The 16,519-nt window shown below is 45.1% G+C and overlaps 1 protein-coding gene across 3 annotated transcripts in view; it reads left to right on the forward strand.

Annotated features, from left to right (window-relative positions):
* Positions 1-16,519, forward strand: part of CIB4 (calcium and integrin binding family member 4) — a 50,448-nt gene that overhangs the window by 28,066 nt on the left and 5,863 nt on the right. For all 3 annotated transcript variants that reach the window (XM_049652436.1, XM_049652434.1, XM_049652433.1), the window contains one exon: positions 9,733-9,874. In XM_049652436.1, coding sequence (XP_049508393.1) covers positions 9,733-9,874 — 142 coding nt within the window. The remainder of the gene's footprint in view (positions 1-9,732; positions 9,875-16,519) is intronic.

A 16,519-nucleotide genomic window follows, 5' to 3' on the forward strand; every position in this document is an offset into this window, starting at 1 on the left:
TCAAATGCTGTTAATTCCTTGTACACAGTGCTTGTACCAAATACCACAGGTATTGATATATTGTGTCTTCATTTTCGTTTAGATCAAATCATTTTCTGAGTTCCCTTGTGATTTCTTTGACTTTGGGGGTTTTCAAGATATCTTTCTGTCACTGATTTCTAATTTAATTTTGTTGCAGTCAGAGATCATATTCTGTATGATTTAAATCTTTTAAAATTTATTGAGACTTCCTTTATAACCTAAAATGTGATCTATCTTGGTAAATGTGCCAAGTGCACTTGAGAAAAATGTGTATTGTACTGTGTAAGGTGGAGTGCTCTGTAAAATGTCGAGTAACGTAAGTTGGTTGATAGCCTTTTATATCCTTAATGATTTTTTGGTCTATTGTTCTACCAACTATTGACAGAAGGATATTGAAATCTCTAGCTATATATATGGATATGTCTCTTTGAAAAGGATTTAAATTTTTTTTTGGTGTTTGTTTGTTTATTTATTTATTGATTTGTATGAAATTTATTGTCAAATTGGTTTCCATACAATACCCAGTGCTCATCCCAACAGGTGCCCTCCTCAGTGCCCATCACCCACTTTCCCCTCTACCCCACCCCCCATCAACCCTCAGTTTGTTCTCTATATTTAAGAGTCTCTTATGGTTTGGCTCCCTCCCTCTCTAACCTTTTTTTTCCTTCCCCTCCCCCATGGTCTTCTGTTAAGTTTCTCAGGATCCATGTAAGAGTGAAAGCATATGGTATCTGTCTTTCTCTGTATGGTGTTTATTTATTTTTGAGAGAGAGAGAGACAGAGCATGAGCAGAGGAGGGGCAGAGAGAGAGGGAGACACAGAATCTGAAGCAGTTCCAGGCTCCGAGCTGTCAGCACAGAGCCCGACACGGGGCTTGAACTCATGAATCGTGAGATCATGACCTGAGCTGAAGTCGGACCGACTGAGCCACCCAGGAGCCCTGAAAAGGATTTAAAATGAGAAAAAGTTCTTTTATATTTACTCACATATTTATCATTTCTGGTGTTCTTCATTCCTTTGTGTAGATCCAAGTTTCCTTCTGCTGTTTTCCTTCTTCCTGAAGGACTTCCTTTAATCTTTTTGTAGCTCTGGTCTGTGGATGAATTCTCTCTGCTTTTGTTTGTCTAGGAAGAACAAGTCTTTTGCCTGTAAGTTTGAAGGATATTTTTGTTGGGTATAGAATAATAGGATGAGAGCCTTTTTTTCTTTCTTTCTCTCAGAGTTAAAGCTATTGCTCCCTATATTTTGGATTGCCTAGTTTCCTTTTTATCTTTGTTCCCCTATATGTATGTATTCCACCCTAATGATAAATTAAGATTGGTGGGACATGGCTAACTAATGACAAACTTTATTTACATTTTACCAGTTTTCTCATTTATGTCCTTTATCTGTTCCAGTAGCCACTCCAGGCTCCCACACTGCCTTTAGTCTCCCCTCATCTGTGACAGATTCTCAGTCTTGTCTTTCATGATTTTTTGGAGAGCACTGGCCAGGTGTTTTAGTAGAACCTCCCTCAGCTTGGGTCTGTCACCTGTGTTCTCCTGATTAGACGGGCATTATGGATTTGTGCAATGAATACCACAGAGGTGAAGTGCCCTTCTCATCACAGCGTATCAGGGAAGACATAATATCAACATGACCTATTACTGGTAATGTTAACCTTGAACACGTAATCAAGGTGTTGTTTCTAGGTTTCTCCACTGTAAAGTTACTTAGTAGATGGAGCTAGAAAATACACGTATGTATATTAACTCATATATACCACACACCACTATTTCTGTGTATGTATATATATACCGATACCCATGAATTCATACTGATTTCTCTGACTAACCCAACACCACATCCAGACTTCCCCTCTTGCTTATTTGTAACTTCTTTTGACAGTGAGAAACTTGGGTCCTACTATCTGTTATTTATTTACCTGTTTGCTCAACTCCAGTATCCATGTAGTTTCCGCATGGTTAACCCTCACCCTGTGTGAAAAAAATTTGCTAGCTAGAGCACAGTGTTGGTTTGTGGGTTTGTATTTTTTTTTTTTTTTAGACTTATGTACTCAGTCAAACCACCATTTCCCGAAGTCATCTGGTCAGCCCCTCCCTCCCAATTCCTTTTGGTGAGGTTTTGTCATACACTTGTAATACAGTTACTTTCACTTATCGTGGTCTCCATGTCATTCTAGGTTTACTAGCATCCTGGGTCTTTAAAACTTTTTAAATTTTTTGTTCACATCCTATAAACTTCACCCATTGTGGGGTATGGTTCTATGGGTTTAAACAAATGCATAGGGGTGTGGACCTGCCCCTGCAGTACCACCATACAGAACAATTCCATCACCTGAAAAATTTCCTTGTGAGGCCCGTTTGTAGTTAACTCCGTCCCCTCCCCCAACTACTGACAACCACTCATCTGTTTTTCATCCCTATAATTTTGCATTTTCCCGGATGTCATACAAATGGACTTAGACGATGCATAGTCTTTTGGATCCGACTTCTTTTACTTAGCAAAACACATCTAAGAATTGTCTACGTTGTTGCACGAATCAACATGCAACAGAGTTGACTAACAGAATCGACATGCAGGAATTGACTAGTTAGCTCCTATCTATTGCTAAGAAGTAGTCTCATGTATGGATAATCTAGACTTTGTTTATCCAGTCACCTGTTGAAGTACCTATCACTTGCTGTGGCTTACCTTTTTGCTCTTTTAATGATGTCTTTTGAATACCATAAATTCTTGATTTTAATATACTCCAATTCATGGGTTTTTCTCCCCCTCATGATTAATGCTTTTTGTATATTGGGAAAGAATTTTTGCCTCAAGGTTATGAAAACGTTCTCCTGTTTTTGTCTCCAAGTTTTACTATTGGCTTTCCGCATTAGATCTATGATCAATCTGGAATTGACTTTTGCGTATGGTGTGAGGTAGAAATCGACCCAGCGCCACTTATTGAATAGACTCTCCTTTCTCCCACTCTGTAGCCATGTGATCTTTGTGATAAATCAAGTAGCCCAATATGTGTGGGTCTGTTTCCACAATATTTATTATGGCCATTGGTCTGTCTCTCCTTGTACCAGTACCACACTGTATTGATTACTAAAGCTATAGCAAGATCTTGATTCGTATAAGTGCTTCAACCTTCTTCCTCTTCTTCAGAAATGTTTTGGCTGTTATTCATCTTTTGCATTTCCATATAAAGTTTAGAATCAGCTTGTCAATTTCTACAAAAACACCAGCTGGAAGATTTTAACTAGCATTGCATTAACTCTGCAGATCAATTTGGGAAGAATCAATATCTTAATAATATTGAGTCTGCCACTCCATAAATATGGTTTATCTGAGGGAAGTCTAAAAAAAATTTTTTTAAAAATGTTTATTCACCTTTGAAAGACAGAGAGAGACAAGAGCGCAAGCAAGAGTGGGGCGGAGAGAGAGGGGGACACAGACTCCGAAGCAGGCCCCAGGCTCTGAGCCATCAGCACAGAACCCAACGCGCGGCTTGAACTTGTGAACCGTGAGATCATGACCTGAGCCAAAGTCGGGCGCCCAACCGACTGAGCCACCCAGATGCCCCTAAGGGAAGTTTTTAAAGGCACTAAAATACAAAAGATTTCTTGCACCCTTCTCCTGGGACTTGTTGTGTGCTCACCCAATTTTGCACAGATATGAGGAGTCTGTGTCAGTAACCTCAGGCCTCCACACAAGACCCAGAAGGGACTGACATCTTCTGTACCCCTCCCAGCAGACACCTCCCTCTACTCCCTTCCTTGACACATGCTTTACATCTGTTTAAAATCTAAAAACTACACACATTCATCGGGTACTTTTAACAAGTATTGATAGCAGGCAAAATGAACAAAAATGAAGCCTTATTCAAAACCAACAGACACGAAAAATTAAGAAAGTTTAATTAGCAATGAGAAGTTCTACATGAAATACTACTATTTGATCTTTTTTTCCCCCTAAAAAACAAGCTCTTGAAAATAAAACTTCATCAGTGACGTCACTGTTGAGTCACTAGCGTATTTTTGTGTGAATTTTTTCCAGCAACGGTAAAAAGCTCCTTTTGACTGTGTGCTACTTGGAGAAATGGTGAGGAGGTATTTTTAAACTAAGTCCAAATATTTTCCTTCTGATTTTCATCTTCAAATCAAATCTCTTGTTCAATAACTTTGAGAAGATCTTTTAAAAATTTTTAGTTTTTTTGGCAAGGACTGCAATCTTTTTATTGTCAACAAACTGTAGTTTCTGTTTCCAAAAAAAAAAAATCCCCAGCATTTGGGGTTTATTTTCATCTTTTTTAGTTTTGTCATGCATCGATGGAGATCGCACTACTGAGTTACCTGTATAAACTTCTATGCTGACATGTTTATATTCCCTTGTTCAGAAGGCCTTCGCACTGGGGTACGTGTTATTCTTGAAACGAAGGCATTGCTTTGTCAAATGTCATCTTCTTCCTCCTTGGGAGTATTGGCGGCTTCTAAATGAGTGTGAAATTTAATACAGACTGCAATTCTCTAGATAGATCCCAAGATTCATTGGTTCAGATTTCAGACTTTTAAAGTAATAGCAACACAAATCTGAAACACAGTAAACTGGAACTATGATCACTCAAGAGGCTTGCTCCTCTCCCGCCTCTTCCCAGCTGTTCTGTCTGCTGGTGGCTGGGCTGGACCCAAGGATGCCGGCTGAACTGGCGCTCAGCTCAGAGTGGAGAGCAGGGAGAGGTATGGGCCTCTTCTGGACCCTCAGAAACCATCCCTGCAGCACTAAGAGCATCCCTTTGCATAGAGCTGCAGGCGTGCTGAGGACATGTCGCCACAGGGGAAGTCTGTGCCCTGGGATCATCCCTGGGAAGGGATCAGGCAGGGCACCTGGGAGAGGGGGAAGCTGCCATTGCTGGAACAGAGACAGGCCGGGCACACCCTCCTGGCAGGTGCCCGCCGGGTCTCACAGAGGACGTACCAGCCACCCGTTGGCCTCAGGGCCCAGAAACAGCTCTGGTGACGCCTGGCCCTGTGTGTCATCTGCCCTGACATCCTCTCTGGAACAGCATCCCCCACCCCTCACTCTGGCACCTCCACCACGCCCCAGCCTGTCAGCTCCCTGTTAACTTCACCTCCTGTCGGCTCCACTGTGTTTGCTCTCACTGTCCTCCTCCAGGGCTGCTAACGGGACGGCCACCATGGCCCCTCCCGGCTAGCCGGCAAGACGTGGAGCTCTCACAGGCAGGTGCCATGACTTTGACTTCAGGCTAGCCTCCATTTTGGCATTCTGTGTCAAAAATGTGTGTGTGTGTGTGTGTGTACGTGTGTGTGTTGTATTAAAGTAAAACTTTTAAGAGGTTCTAGTTGCAAGGATGTTTATGTTTTAAAGGTCACATGTTCTGCCTTGTCGCTACCTTTTCTTTTATGTTGATTTGCCACAGGGGCCCATAGTGGAAACAGTGCTGGACTCAGAATTGGGTCCTAGGCTGAGTGACCTTGGGTAAGTCACTCCTTCAACTCTGGGGACTCTTTTCCACGTCCATGATTTATGAGGGGATTAGACTAGACCAGAGATCACTAGCTATTTTTAATCATGCCTCCCCAGCACTTAAAAAATGGGGTGCACACCCATAATATGTGTGTATCCCAACCCTATGCCTTTACTATGACACCAGTATGTTACAACAGAAACATGCAAAACAAAAAATTTAAAAGCTAAGGGCGCCTGGATGGCTCAGTCAGTCGGGCGTCCAACTTGGGCTCAGGTCATGATCTCGTGGTCTGTGAATTCAAGCCCTGCGTCGGGCTCTGTGCCGACAGCTCGGAGACTGGAGCCTGCTTGGGATTCTGTGTCTCCCTCTCTCTCTGCCCCTCCCCCGCTCATGCTCTGTCTCTCTCTCTCTCTCTCTCTCTCTCAAAAATAAACATAAAAAAATTTAAAAATTTAAAAGCTAATTATTTTATCAACGAAATAAACATAAAATATCTTAAAAACAAATGCCCCTTTCATTTGTACAACAAAATTTCCTCCTCTCAGAATTGTATTGTTTGCTTATAATTAATAATCATGGGGTGAGGGCAAGCAACGTGGTTGGATAAGCTTCATTATTCTTTAAAATCTTGCTTTAACACTTGGAGATGGAATCATTTGGGGGTCTGGTTCTAGTTGAGTTTATTTTTAGTGGCTGTCACAGCTGATCCAAAGAGAAGAAATGTATCATCGGCCGCCTGTATTAAATTATGGCACTCATTTTCAATCCCATCCACCAATTAAAGGCCTTTTATTGAAATTAAGCTAGTAGATGTCCATCTTCCCTTATGCCAGTCAGTGGCTCTTAGAAGCTAATTGGAAAACATTGCATTTTTATATTTTTAACAAATGGACCCGAAATCCACTGACACTTTCCATTTGGATGGTTTTCAAACAGATTAGAAAAGTCTGTTTCTAATATATTCAAGTACACAGATAGAAGCATTATTTTAGGTGACTCCACATGTTTTCAACAACAAAAATCTGATGTTCAAAACATTCTCTCCAAAGCAGGAGTTTTTTTGGAAAAGCAAGGACTTTTCTCACTCACTGTTAAAATGAGTCACCTCTACCTTGAAGATTCAGAAGAATTTGAGCTCATTTTTCGGTGGATATCTGCCAACAATCCCTTGTCATCATAAAACGCTCAGCGAATTTGGAATGTTTGCCTTTTTGTACAAGAAACACATATAATTCCTCTTAAAGTTTGATGGCTATTTTAAGTGTTCTGCCAGGAGATGGCCAGCAAACCTCTATGTGGTTCAAAAGATTTTCAAAGCCATTTCCCTTCTGATCACAAATCACTGTGTATGTTTTACTGTGTTTCAAACTCTTTTCAAAAAAACGAACCGCACCGATGCATCCTGTAGCATTTTGTGTACTCCCAGACTTAACCTCTTGACTGTGGTAGCCTGCAGGAAGTTTTGCAGGGCATTGGTTTTGCATGTGGCCATCCCTGAACCCTTACCCAGAATCCTTTTCATCACGGAGCAGCCACTCCATCAGTGATTGCGCTCAGACGGTTTTTCCCATCACTGGTGTTTTCATTAAAGAAGTAATGTACTGTTCAGTCAATATCGCCTCTTTCCGTTAGTGGCTCACAGAAATGTAGTCCTTTATGTATTTCATTATTGAAACCGAATCTAGGAAAACCATGTTAGAAACATCTGTACTTTCCTTCAACTATTTAGCAAACTTCCCACAGTGTGAAATTTGTTCTAATGCTTATTTCGCTACATCTTCCGCAATATTTTCCCCACATCTTCCAAAAGTATTTGCAGTCAGCACATTGCGTTCTATGTCCTATGCTGGCTACCTCCCCCTTCCCCCACTACCACACCGTCTCCTTCCCAATCTTCTTTATAAGACAAGGTGTAAGGTGTGTGTGTGTGTGTGTGTGTGTGTGTGTGTGTGTAACAGTCACGTGACGTGGATCTAAGAGGGAGTAGATTGGCTTCCTGGCAACCATCTCCCCTCCCCCATCACTCCCAGAAAAGCCAAGTCCTGAAGGTGGGCCCCCAGGGAAGGGAAGATTGGTATCTCACTCCCTGGCTGGATATATGTTTAGGCTCAATGCTTGCTGGTCTGCCTTGCCCCTGTCTGAGCACAGGAAATGAGAACTGAAGCCGGGACTTCAGTTATTGTCTGACTGGATTCTCACCGTTTCAACTACCAAATAAAGAGGAACTTGTATTTTAAGTAGCAGAGGTTCTGCTCTGACATTTTCTGGTTGATCACCACACTTGCATTATAAGAATTATCTTGGATTGTCATTTCTTTGCAGGAATCTTGTTAAGCCACCATTTGCAAGAGTTAATTGAGTTAAAATTTGGCAAAGTAATTTGTGAAGCCACTTAGCTAGATACACGTGACCTGGAACACATCACAGTGAGAGCCCTTATCGGCATCTATCTGAGGCCATCACAATAAGCTTTTCAGGGAGTGGGGGTGTTGAAGTGAAAGGGTGAAGGAAGCAGACACTGCAGGAGTTTGTTTGGAGGTTCTAGCAAGGTAGCCGGGATTCTCCGGATTCTCCTGGCCCCTGGTCGCTCCTGGGACATATGCGTGTATATACATGTGAGACTAACCCTGTCACCTAGGGACCTTATTCACAACGCATTTTCCTAGATACGGTAGTTTGCTAAAGCTGCCGTGACAAAGTACCACAACTGTGTGGCTTAAACAATAGAAGTTTATTGTCTCCCAGTTCTAGAGGCTAGAAGGCTGAGATCAAAGTGTCTGCAGCGTGTGTTTTTTCAGAGGACTGTGAGGAAAAATCTGTCCCATGCCTTTCTCCTAACTTCTGGTGGCGTGCTGGCAATGTCCGGCATTCCTTGACTCACCCCAATATCTGAGATTGGGGTGAGATGCCTCACCCCAATATCTGCCTTCCTCTGCACATGGTGGTCTCCTCGAGTGTGTGTCTCTGTGTCCAAATTTCCCCTTTTACTGAGGACACAAGTCATATTGGATTAGGGGCCCACCCTAGTTCATATGCCCTCATCTTAACTAATTATAAGACCCCGTTTCCAAGTGAGGTGACTTTCTGAGATACTGGGGGTTAAGACTTCAACATACACATTTAGGGGAAGACACAATCCATCCATAATGCTGGGCTACATCCCAGGCTTTCTAAAATGGGATATCTGAGGGTGGGAGCTCACAATTCATGTTCTTAACAAGGACTTTAGATACCTCGCTTGCTCACAAAAGCTTGAGAGCTACATGGCCACCTGAGGTGACACAGAATGTTCTCCCTCTCATCTCAAATACATAGGAATATCAAATAAAACTAAACCATAGATTTTTTTTACATTCATTCATTTTTGAAAGGCAGAGAGAGACGGAGTGAATGGGGGAGGGGCAGAGAGAGAGGGAAACCCGGAAACAGAAGCAGGCTCCAGGCTCCAGGCTGTCAGCACAGAGCCAGACGCGGGGCTCGAACTCACAAACCGTGAGATCATGACCTGAGCCGAAGTCAGATGCTTCACCGACTGAGCCACCCAGGGGCCCCTAAACCATAGATTTCAACGTGTAGCTCAGTTCAAAAGAAATGAAAAAGAAATTTTCATGTGTTGTAAATGGGGAAATCAAAACCAGATGGATACGCATTGGCTGTTGCTGGGAAAACCCTAAGGAGAGTTCAACAAGCATACAGGCTGGGGCTGGGGCTCAACTGTCCTTGAGGGAGGTAATAGGCCCATTGGGTGCTTGAGGCAGAGGAACTAATCCATTTGCATGCAGCTTGGAGCCTTGAAGAGGTATCTTGTCAGTGACTAGAACAATCAGCCAGAGATTTGTTTCAACTAATTAAAAATTGGGCACAGTTGGCCGTTCAGATCTACTATGTGAACTCACAGAAAGAATCAAATAGCTTTCTTGGCTGAGGTGCATCTAAGGAAAAAGAATCTGGGTCGGTTGAGGGGAGGGATCGGGGTCCTTTTAGAACACTACAGCAAAGTTGGGATCTGATAAGACCTGGCAGCAGGTAAGGAGAGTTTAGAACAGCCAGGACTGGGCCACTGAGCAACTGGGGGAAAGGAGCCCAGGTAAGTGGAAATGAATTAGGCAAACAGAAAGTGGAGGACGGTGCTAAAGTGGAATTTGCTGTGCTTGTGATAGATATGTGAGGGCCAGGGAGGCATGAACCTGATCCCGACAGGCCTCCTCACTCCTCTTCCTCCTTCCCTGCAGGTCAACCCTTTCAGAGACCGAATCTGCAAAGTGTTCTCCCACAATGATGTGTTCTCCTTTGAGGATGTCCTGGGTATGGCATCTGTTTTCAGCGAGCAGGCTTGCCCCAGCCTGAAGATCGAGTATGCCTTTCGAATCTACGGTGGGTGACTAAGTGATAGTGGTGGTTGGGGGGGGGGGGGAAGCACCATAGAGTAGACATCAATCTGGAATCCGTCAACCTCAATTCATTGGTGGGATGATGTTCATTGGGATTCACTTGGGCGTTTATGGGTATTATCATCTTTCCTGAGTACTATAACATGGTTGTGAATTACTACTTCAATGGATAGATGGATGCCCTACCCTCCATGCCATCAGAGTCAAACGGAGTCATTGGTGTTGATATTTCATGGTAGCAGTGTGGACAGGCCAGAGAAAGAGAGAGAGAGAGATTGAGGACTACATATGGGTATGAAGGAGCTAATGCTTGTTTGGCAGAAATTAAGAGATTTGAACACCAGAACTAGCTCAGCCACTGAATGGCTGGGAAGTATTGGGCAAATCACTTCACCTTTCTAGGCCTCAGTTTCATCGGCTTTAAAACGAGGTGTTTGAGAAAGATCATCTCTGAGGTCCTATGACATTTTTTTGGTCTCTGGTTTTGTCTGGGGTAGCCATAAAGCACTGCCAGAGTTCTGCTCGTCAGCAGACTTATGTGCCCTTAGCACAACTGAGATGGCTGGAATTCTCAAGAGAAGTTAAAAGGAAAGAAACAAAGAAATCTGAGAAGTCTTCAAACAGACCACGTGCAAGGCTTTAAGCTCATTGTGGCAACTCCTTGCTCCCAAAGGACTTGAACATTCAGGCTGGCTCAGTCTGGCATTTCCCCTGTCTTTCCTGCCAGGTCCTCCTTGTCTCCACACAGTGGACGCCGTCTTATTCTTGCTTTGCCCAAGTGGACTTGGATAAAATGGGGTGGAGGAGGAGTTTTAAGCCTGATGGACCTGTGAAGGCTCAGGTTTCTCACCTGTAAAAAGTACTCAGTGATACTTTTGTATCTCCTATGTCCTCAGGCTTAGTAGCCAATAAACTCCAATGAAGTCACAGATTCTCCTGTTGAGAATAGCTGAGTAAGTTCCTACCATACTGTCATTTCCACAGATAGCATCTATAAACGCAAAAACTACATATAAAAATCAACTACCTGATGGCACTAGAAAGTTACCAGAGGCAGAGAGTTGACACTTGGAAGGAGGAAATGGTCCTGGATGGTCCTCTCCCTCACTCTTTTCAAATTTCTTTAGCCTAAAGGTGGGCTTCAGTGAGGGGCATCATGCAGGACTGATAGAAACCCTAAATTTTTTCTGACTTGAAGAATCAGAGAGTTTGGGGCACTTTTCCCCTGGAAAGTGCAAATAGGGAGAGTTCATGAAAGAAAGTGAGAGAAAGGACCTCTAAACCACATATGCAAGGCAAAGTCAAAGCAGCTCAGGTAAGGATAACAGAACTGAGATTTTAGCAGCCACTGCATTTTAACAAGGTCCCTGGGTGATGGGGCTTGCAGTTTAAGTCAAGTCAATTTCCTGATAGAATTAAAAAAAAAAATCAACACTCTTTGGAAGAATATAACAGAATCCAGAGTTTTTACAATAAATCATTTATAATGTCTAAAATAGAATCCACAATTATTCAACATACAAAAATTTTAGAAAACCAGTTATGTCCAAGGTATAATACAAAATTATTCAATATACAATTATAAAATAAATAAAAATTTATATATTCTCAAGAATGGAGCCTGACTCTGGCATGACCCAGATGTTGGAATTAGCTGATAAGTGTCTTAAAACAGCTACTAAACCTTGGCCAGTTATATAAAAGAAATTCATAATGAAAGAAATAGTAGGGATTCTCAACAGAGAAGTAGAAACTATAAGAATCAAACGGAAAATATAAAAGTGAAAAATAAAATATATATCTAAAATAAAAATTCATGGGGCACCTGTGTGCCTCAGTCAGCTGAGCATCTGACTTCGGCTCAGGTCATGATCTCACAGTTCGTGGGTCTGAGCTCCACGTCAGGCTCTGTGTCGACGCTCAGAGCCTGGAGCCTGCTTTGGATTCTATGTCTCCCTCTCTCTCTTTGCTCCTCCCCTGTTTGCACTCTGTCTCTGTCTGTCTCTCTCTCTCCAAAACAAAAGCATTGAAAATTTTTTAAATAAAAAATAAAATTAAAAATTCACTGAATGGACTTAATAGGAAAATTGAAATGACAGAAGGAAGAGTCAGAAACCTGAAGATAGTTCAATGGAAATAATCTAATCTGAAGAACCGAGGAAAAATACATTGAGAGAAAAAGGAAACAGAGCTTCAGAAACATGAAGGACAATAGGAAGATCTAATATATATTTAATTGGAATCTCAGAAGGAAAGAATTAATGGGAAAGAAAAGATATCCGAAGAAGTAATGGCCCCACATGTCCTAAGTTTGACACAAGACATGCATTTACAGTGAACTTCAAGCAGGGTTAAGTGCAAATGAAATCACATACCCAGATTTGGTTGGCTCAGTGGCTCCCACCTGTTCACTAGTCTTCCTCCTTCCTTACCCCAAGTACTTCTGGGGCTCCGTGGGGAGGTCTAGCCCACTAGTTGCTGCCCCCTCTGTGTCAGGACTTGTGCCGCATGGCACTTGCTGTGCTGTCCCTAGCCTCTTCCGCCTCCTGTCCATACTCTTCTGGATGGACAGCTCTACCCGATGCAGAGCACCGGCCCAGGCTGAGTACTCTCATATTAGCCAAGAGTCTTTGGGTTGCAAGTATCAGGGACTTACCTGTGTGAAAGGCAGCTGATGAGGGACAGTAGTATATTGGAGCCAGTATATCCACAAACCTAGTGGATTTAGGTAACACATTTATAATCTCACAGTTTCTGTGGGCTAGGAGTCTGGCGCAGCTTCTCCATGCCCTCTCTTAGGATTCTGCAAGCCTTCAATCAAGGCTCTGTCTGGGCTGCATTTGACTGGGGAGGAATTCACTTACAAGCCTACCCTGGTTGTTGGCAAATGCATTTCCTCATGTCTATGGAACTTAGAGCCCTGGTTTCCACTGGCTATGGGCTGGAGGCTGCCCTCAGTTTCCAGAGGCTGACCCGTGCTCCTCACCCCATGGGCATCCCCTGACATGGCCACTTCCTTCTTCAAAGACAGCTAGCGAGAGAGAGTCTCTGGAGCCAGTGTGCTGGTAAGGTAGAGTCTTATACAATATTGTAATCACGGAAGGAATATCCCATCACAGTTGCCAAATTCTGTTGGTTAGTTATAAGCCACCAAAGGGATGTGGGGGTTATATATGCACAAACACCAAGAGGTGCAGGTCATGGGGGGGGGGGGGAGGAGGCACTAGAGCTTGTCCATCAGGAACGGCATGGAGCCCATGGTAGAACTGAAGCAGCCTCCCGAGGATGCAGCTGGCAAGTGGTCAGGAAGTGAGGCGGCTACTTTCTTCTTTTCTCTCTGTGGTTCCCTGGTCTCTCAACTCTGCTTCTCCCTGTGCAATTTCTCTTTCTGCAGACATTTATGCTTCTGTGCCTATGGGCCAAAGATGAACACTGGTCCCCCATTTTCTCAGGAGATACTGATGGCTCAGCCAAACCAATGGTCTTGCTGCCCCCAGGTTGGGTAAACAGCCTTGTCCAATCAACCACAGCCAAAACGATGCAGAGTCACCTAAATAAACCTAGCTCTAGAGCCCTGTTGCTGGGGGTGGGGACACTTCTCAGAGATGGCAAAGTGTAGGCAGAGCAGATGTTCCCAAAGATGTCTGCCTCAGCTGTCTTTCCATGGTTTCCAGAGCTAAACAAACAAAAACACCCAAGCCTTCAGGGAGCTACAAGAACAGCAGGTTCTCTTTAAGCTTCAAGGCACAGGAGCTAAACTGTGTTCAGCTCAGAAGTAGGGAGGATGTCCTCACTCCCAGGAGGTCAGACTGAGTGCCTCAGGTCAGATCAGGGGTCAGATACCACCTGTCCCCCACACTGTCCTTGTATCTTCCTCCAGCCCCTCTCCCCAGGCCCCCTTAAGGGGTTTCCTTCCTCCTTGAGCTCAAGTACAAAAACAAAAAAGCGCAAAGCCTTCATGCAAATCAGCTGTGCAAATAGATGCCTGGGGACTCATAAACTCCAAGGCTTCATCAGATATACCCAGACAAATCTAAATTCTCTCTGGGCTCAGAAGATCTGTCGCCTTACAGAGCTGTCAGCAGGATTAGGGATGGGACAAGTGAATCTCGGAGCCCGGTGCTTGGCACGAGGTAGCAGCTCAGTACGTTGAGGTGGTAATGGCAGCACTGAAGGCAGAAGGGGAGGAATAAAAAGGAAGAGGAGACAAAAAAGGAGAAGGTGGTGGCGGTGATGCCGTGGTGACCCTTGGTAGCCAAAGTCCAGAGACCTAACTCGATGCTCTGACTGACGCCTTGGTACTCCACTTGTGGTCCATGCACCAGCAACATCAAAATCTCCAGGAAGCCTGTTAGGGACGCAGTGTCTCCGGCCCCTCTGTGCACCTGCTGGAGCCGGGTCCACATTTTAACAAGACCCCCAGCTGGTCCCTCCACATCTTAAAGTCTAGGCAACCCTCCTCTAACTCATTGCTTCTCAAACGTGGCTGCACACTGCACACTATCTGGCGTGTTAAGACCCACGGCTGCTGGGGCCCCGGCTGCGGAGATCTGATGTAAGGGTGTCGGGTGTGCCCTGGTGGGTGGGCGGGCTTTTGTAAAGCTCCCTGGGTGATTCTAAAGTGCAGTGGAGTTTCAGACCCACTATACCAGGTAGGCCTGCATTCAGTTATATGTAAGAGTGTCCATGTTAAAAACAAAAGCCTGGAATTAGGGTGTCCAGAGCCAGGGGGAAGTAACCAAGGGTCTGGCTCCTCCGAGCCATCTTTAGTATGGGACTGTCGTCCTTATCATCACAAGATGGTTTCTGTGCCTACAGACTGTGTCTTCATTCCCGACAGGAAGCTAAAGGGATGGGAGAAGGGATAAGAATCAAGTGTACATTCAAGGGCACAGATTAAGTTGACTCTTCTTTAACGAGTGTCCTTGGATGCCCCACCCAGCGGCTTCATACTGTGTTGTCCAGAATGATGTCACACGGCCACGTATAGCTGCAAGGGAGACTGGAAAGCTGAGTATTTTAAGCTGAACACGGTGTCACCCTGACCGAGAATTGTGCTGATGAGAGTCGGAAGGAAGGAGTGAATGACCATCAGTCAAGAATCCAGCACCGGGGATGTACCTGCTGGGCTCCACTTTCTGCTCTGAGGGACATTCCTGGCCTCTAACAGATCCACCCCCGGCCCTCTCTGGAGGGACTTTTCACCTGCCAGAGACCAACACCCCAGCGCTGCCTTCCTGTTCCATCAGCACAGCTTCCATCAGATGTGAACGACCCTCAGGCAGGTGCCAGAGTGCCAGCGGGAGATCCTCCCACACCGCCCCAAGATCTGACACGGTGCCAAGGGCCGGGAGAGGCCAGGGAGGCAGGCTCAGTTCTCCTGGGAAATAATGGTGAAAGCGTGCCCTTCCTCACTCAACCACATGGGCAAATTTCTGTAAAAGTACTTTGTAAATTGCAAGGAGTACCATGACAGACAGGTTGAGATGACGATGGCAAGAGTGCTCTGGGGGGACCTGAAGGCGGGGCCCCAGCTCTCCAAGCCGTCTAACCTTCCCGTTGTCGGGAAACAGCAAGAATTAGAGGTGGGCCCTCCCCCCCTTTCTCAGAGCGGCCCAAAGCTGCAGGTCTGAGGCTGCCGAGTCTGCATGGGCTGGCCAGCAGCCCAGAGCTCTCAGCCCCCACCCCTTTCCCAGGCTGCTGTGCCCTTGCACCCCCAAAGGAGGGGAACTGTCCAGGACTACATTCTACTCTAGCAAATTATTCTGTTTTCAGATGGCCTGGGACCAAAGCCATGTCACTTTGCTGCAGTCTCTGCATATGGGACCTGGGCCAGCAGGACGCCCGGGGACACGGCGGGGTCTCTGGGAGAGGCTGCGGAACTTCTTACCAGCAGTGCAATGTCACTGCGGCTGCCCACTCCCTCTGGTCCGGGTGCTGGTCCCTCCACCCCTCCACCTGCTCCCAGCCATCACCCACGATGGGTGACAGCACGGCAGCACAGGGAGAGCCTGGATGAACGTCTCAGGCCTTAGCCTCCAGTTCCTGGGGCTGATAAACAGTTGGCCAGGGGAGAGCCACCTGCTTCAGAAGGGAGGTGGTGAGCTGTACTTTCCATATCCATATCCATATCCTGTCCAAAGAAGACAGACAGAAGTCTGGGCTCTAACCCTGAAGGAGCCTGGGACATCGGCCACCTCGCCCCTCCATTCTAGGCCCAGGATAGCTCTAGCTTTCATTCTTCAAAGTGAGATGTTACACATTTTCCGGGGTTTGCGTTTTTAGTGTTTAACAATCATCAAGTGGCATAGAACTGAGCCTCTGCTCTAATACGCGCCTTCTGTCCTGGGCGTCTTCTGTGGTCCAAGCCCCATGCCGGATGGCTTCCCTGTAATTGCATCTTTAATCTTCACAGCCACCGTATGGAAGGACGGCTATTTTCTGTGTTATGGATGAGGAAACTGAGGCCCAGATGATGCATTAGTTAGGATTAAATTTGGTTGCAGATGACAGGGAACCCCAGGTGGTTTACACAAGGCAGCTTCCCAGATCTCTGGCAGCTGCCTGTTATTTCAGATGCAGGAATTCCAATGCGGTGGAAGATCCTCCCAGCCATGGTCCAGGACGG

Source organism: Panthera uncia (genome assembly GCF_023721935.1).
Source record: "Panthera uncia isolate 11264 chromosome A3 unlocalized genomic scaffold, Puncia_PCG_1.0 HiC_scaffold_12, whole genome shotgun sequence".
In the NCBI taxonomy this organism is placed as follows: domain Eukaryota; kingdom Metazoa; phylum Chordata; class Mammalia; order Carnivora; family Felidae; genus Panthera; species Panthera uncia.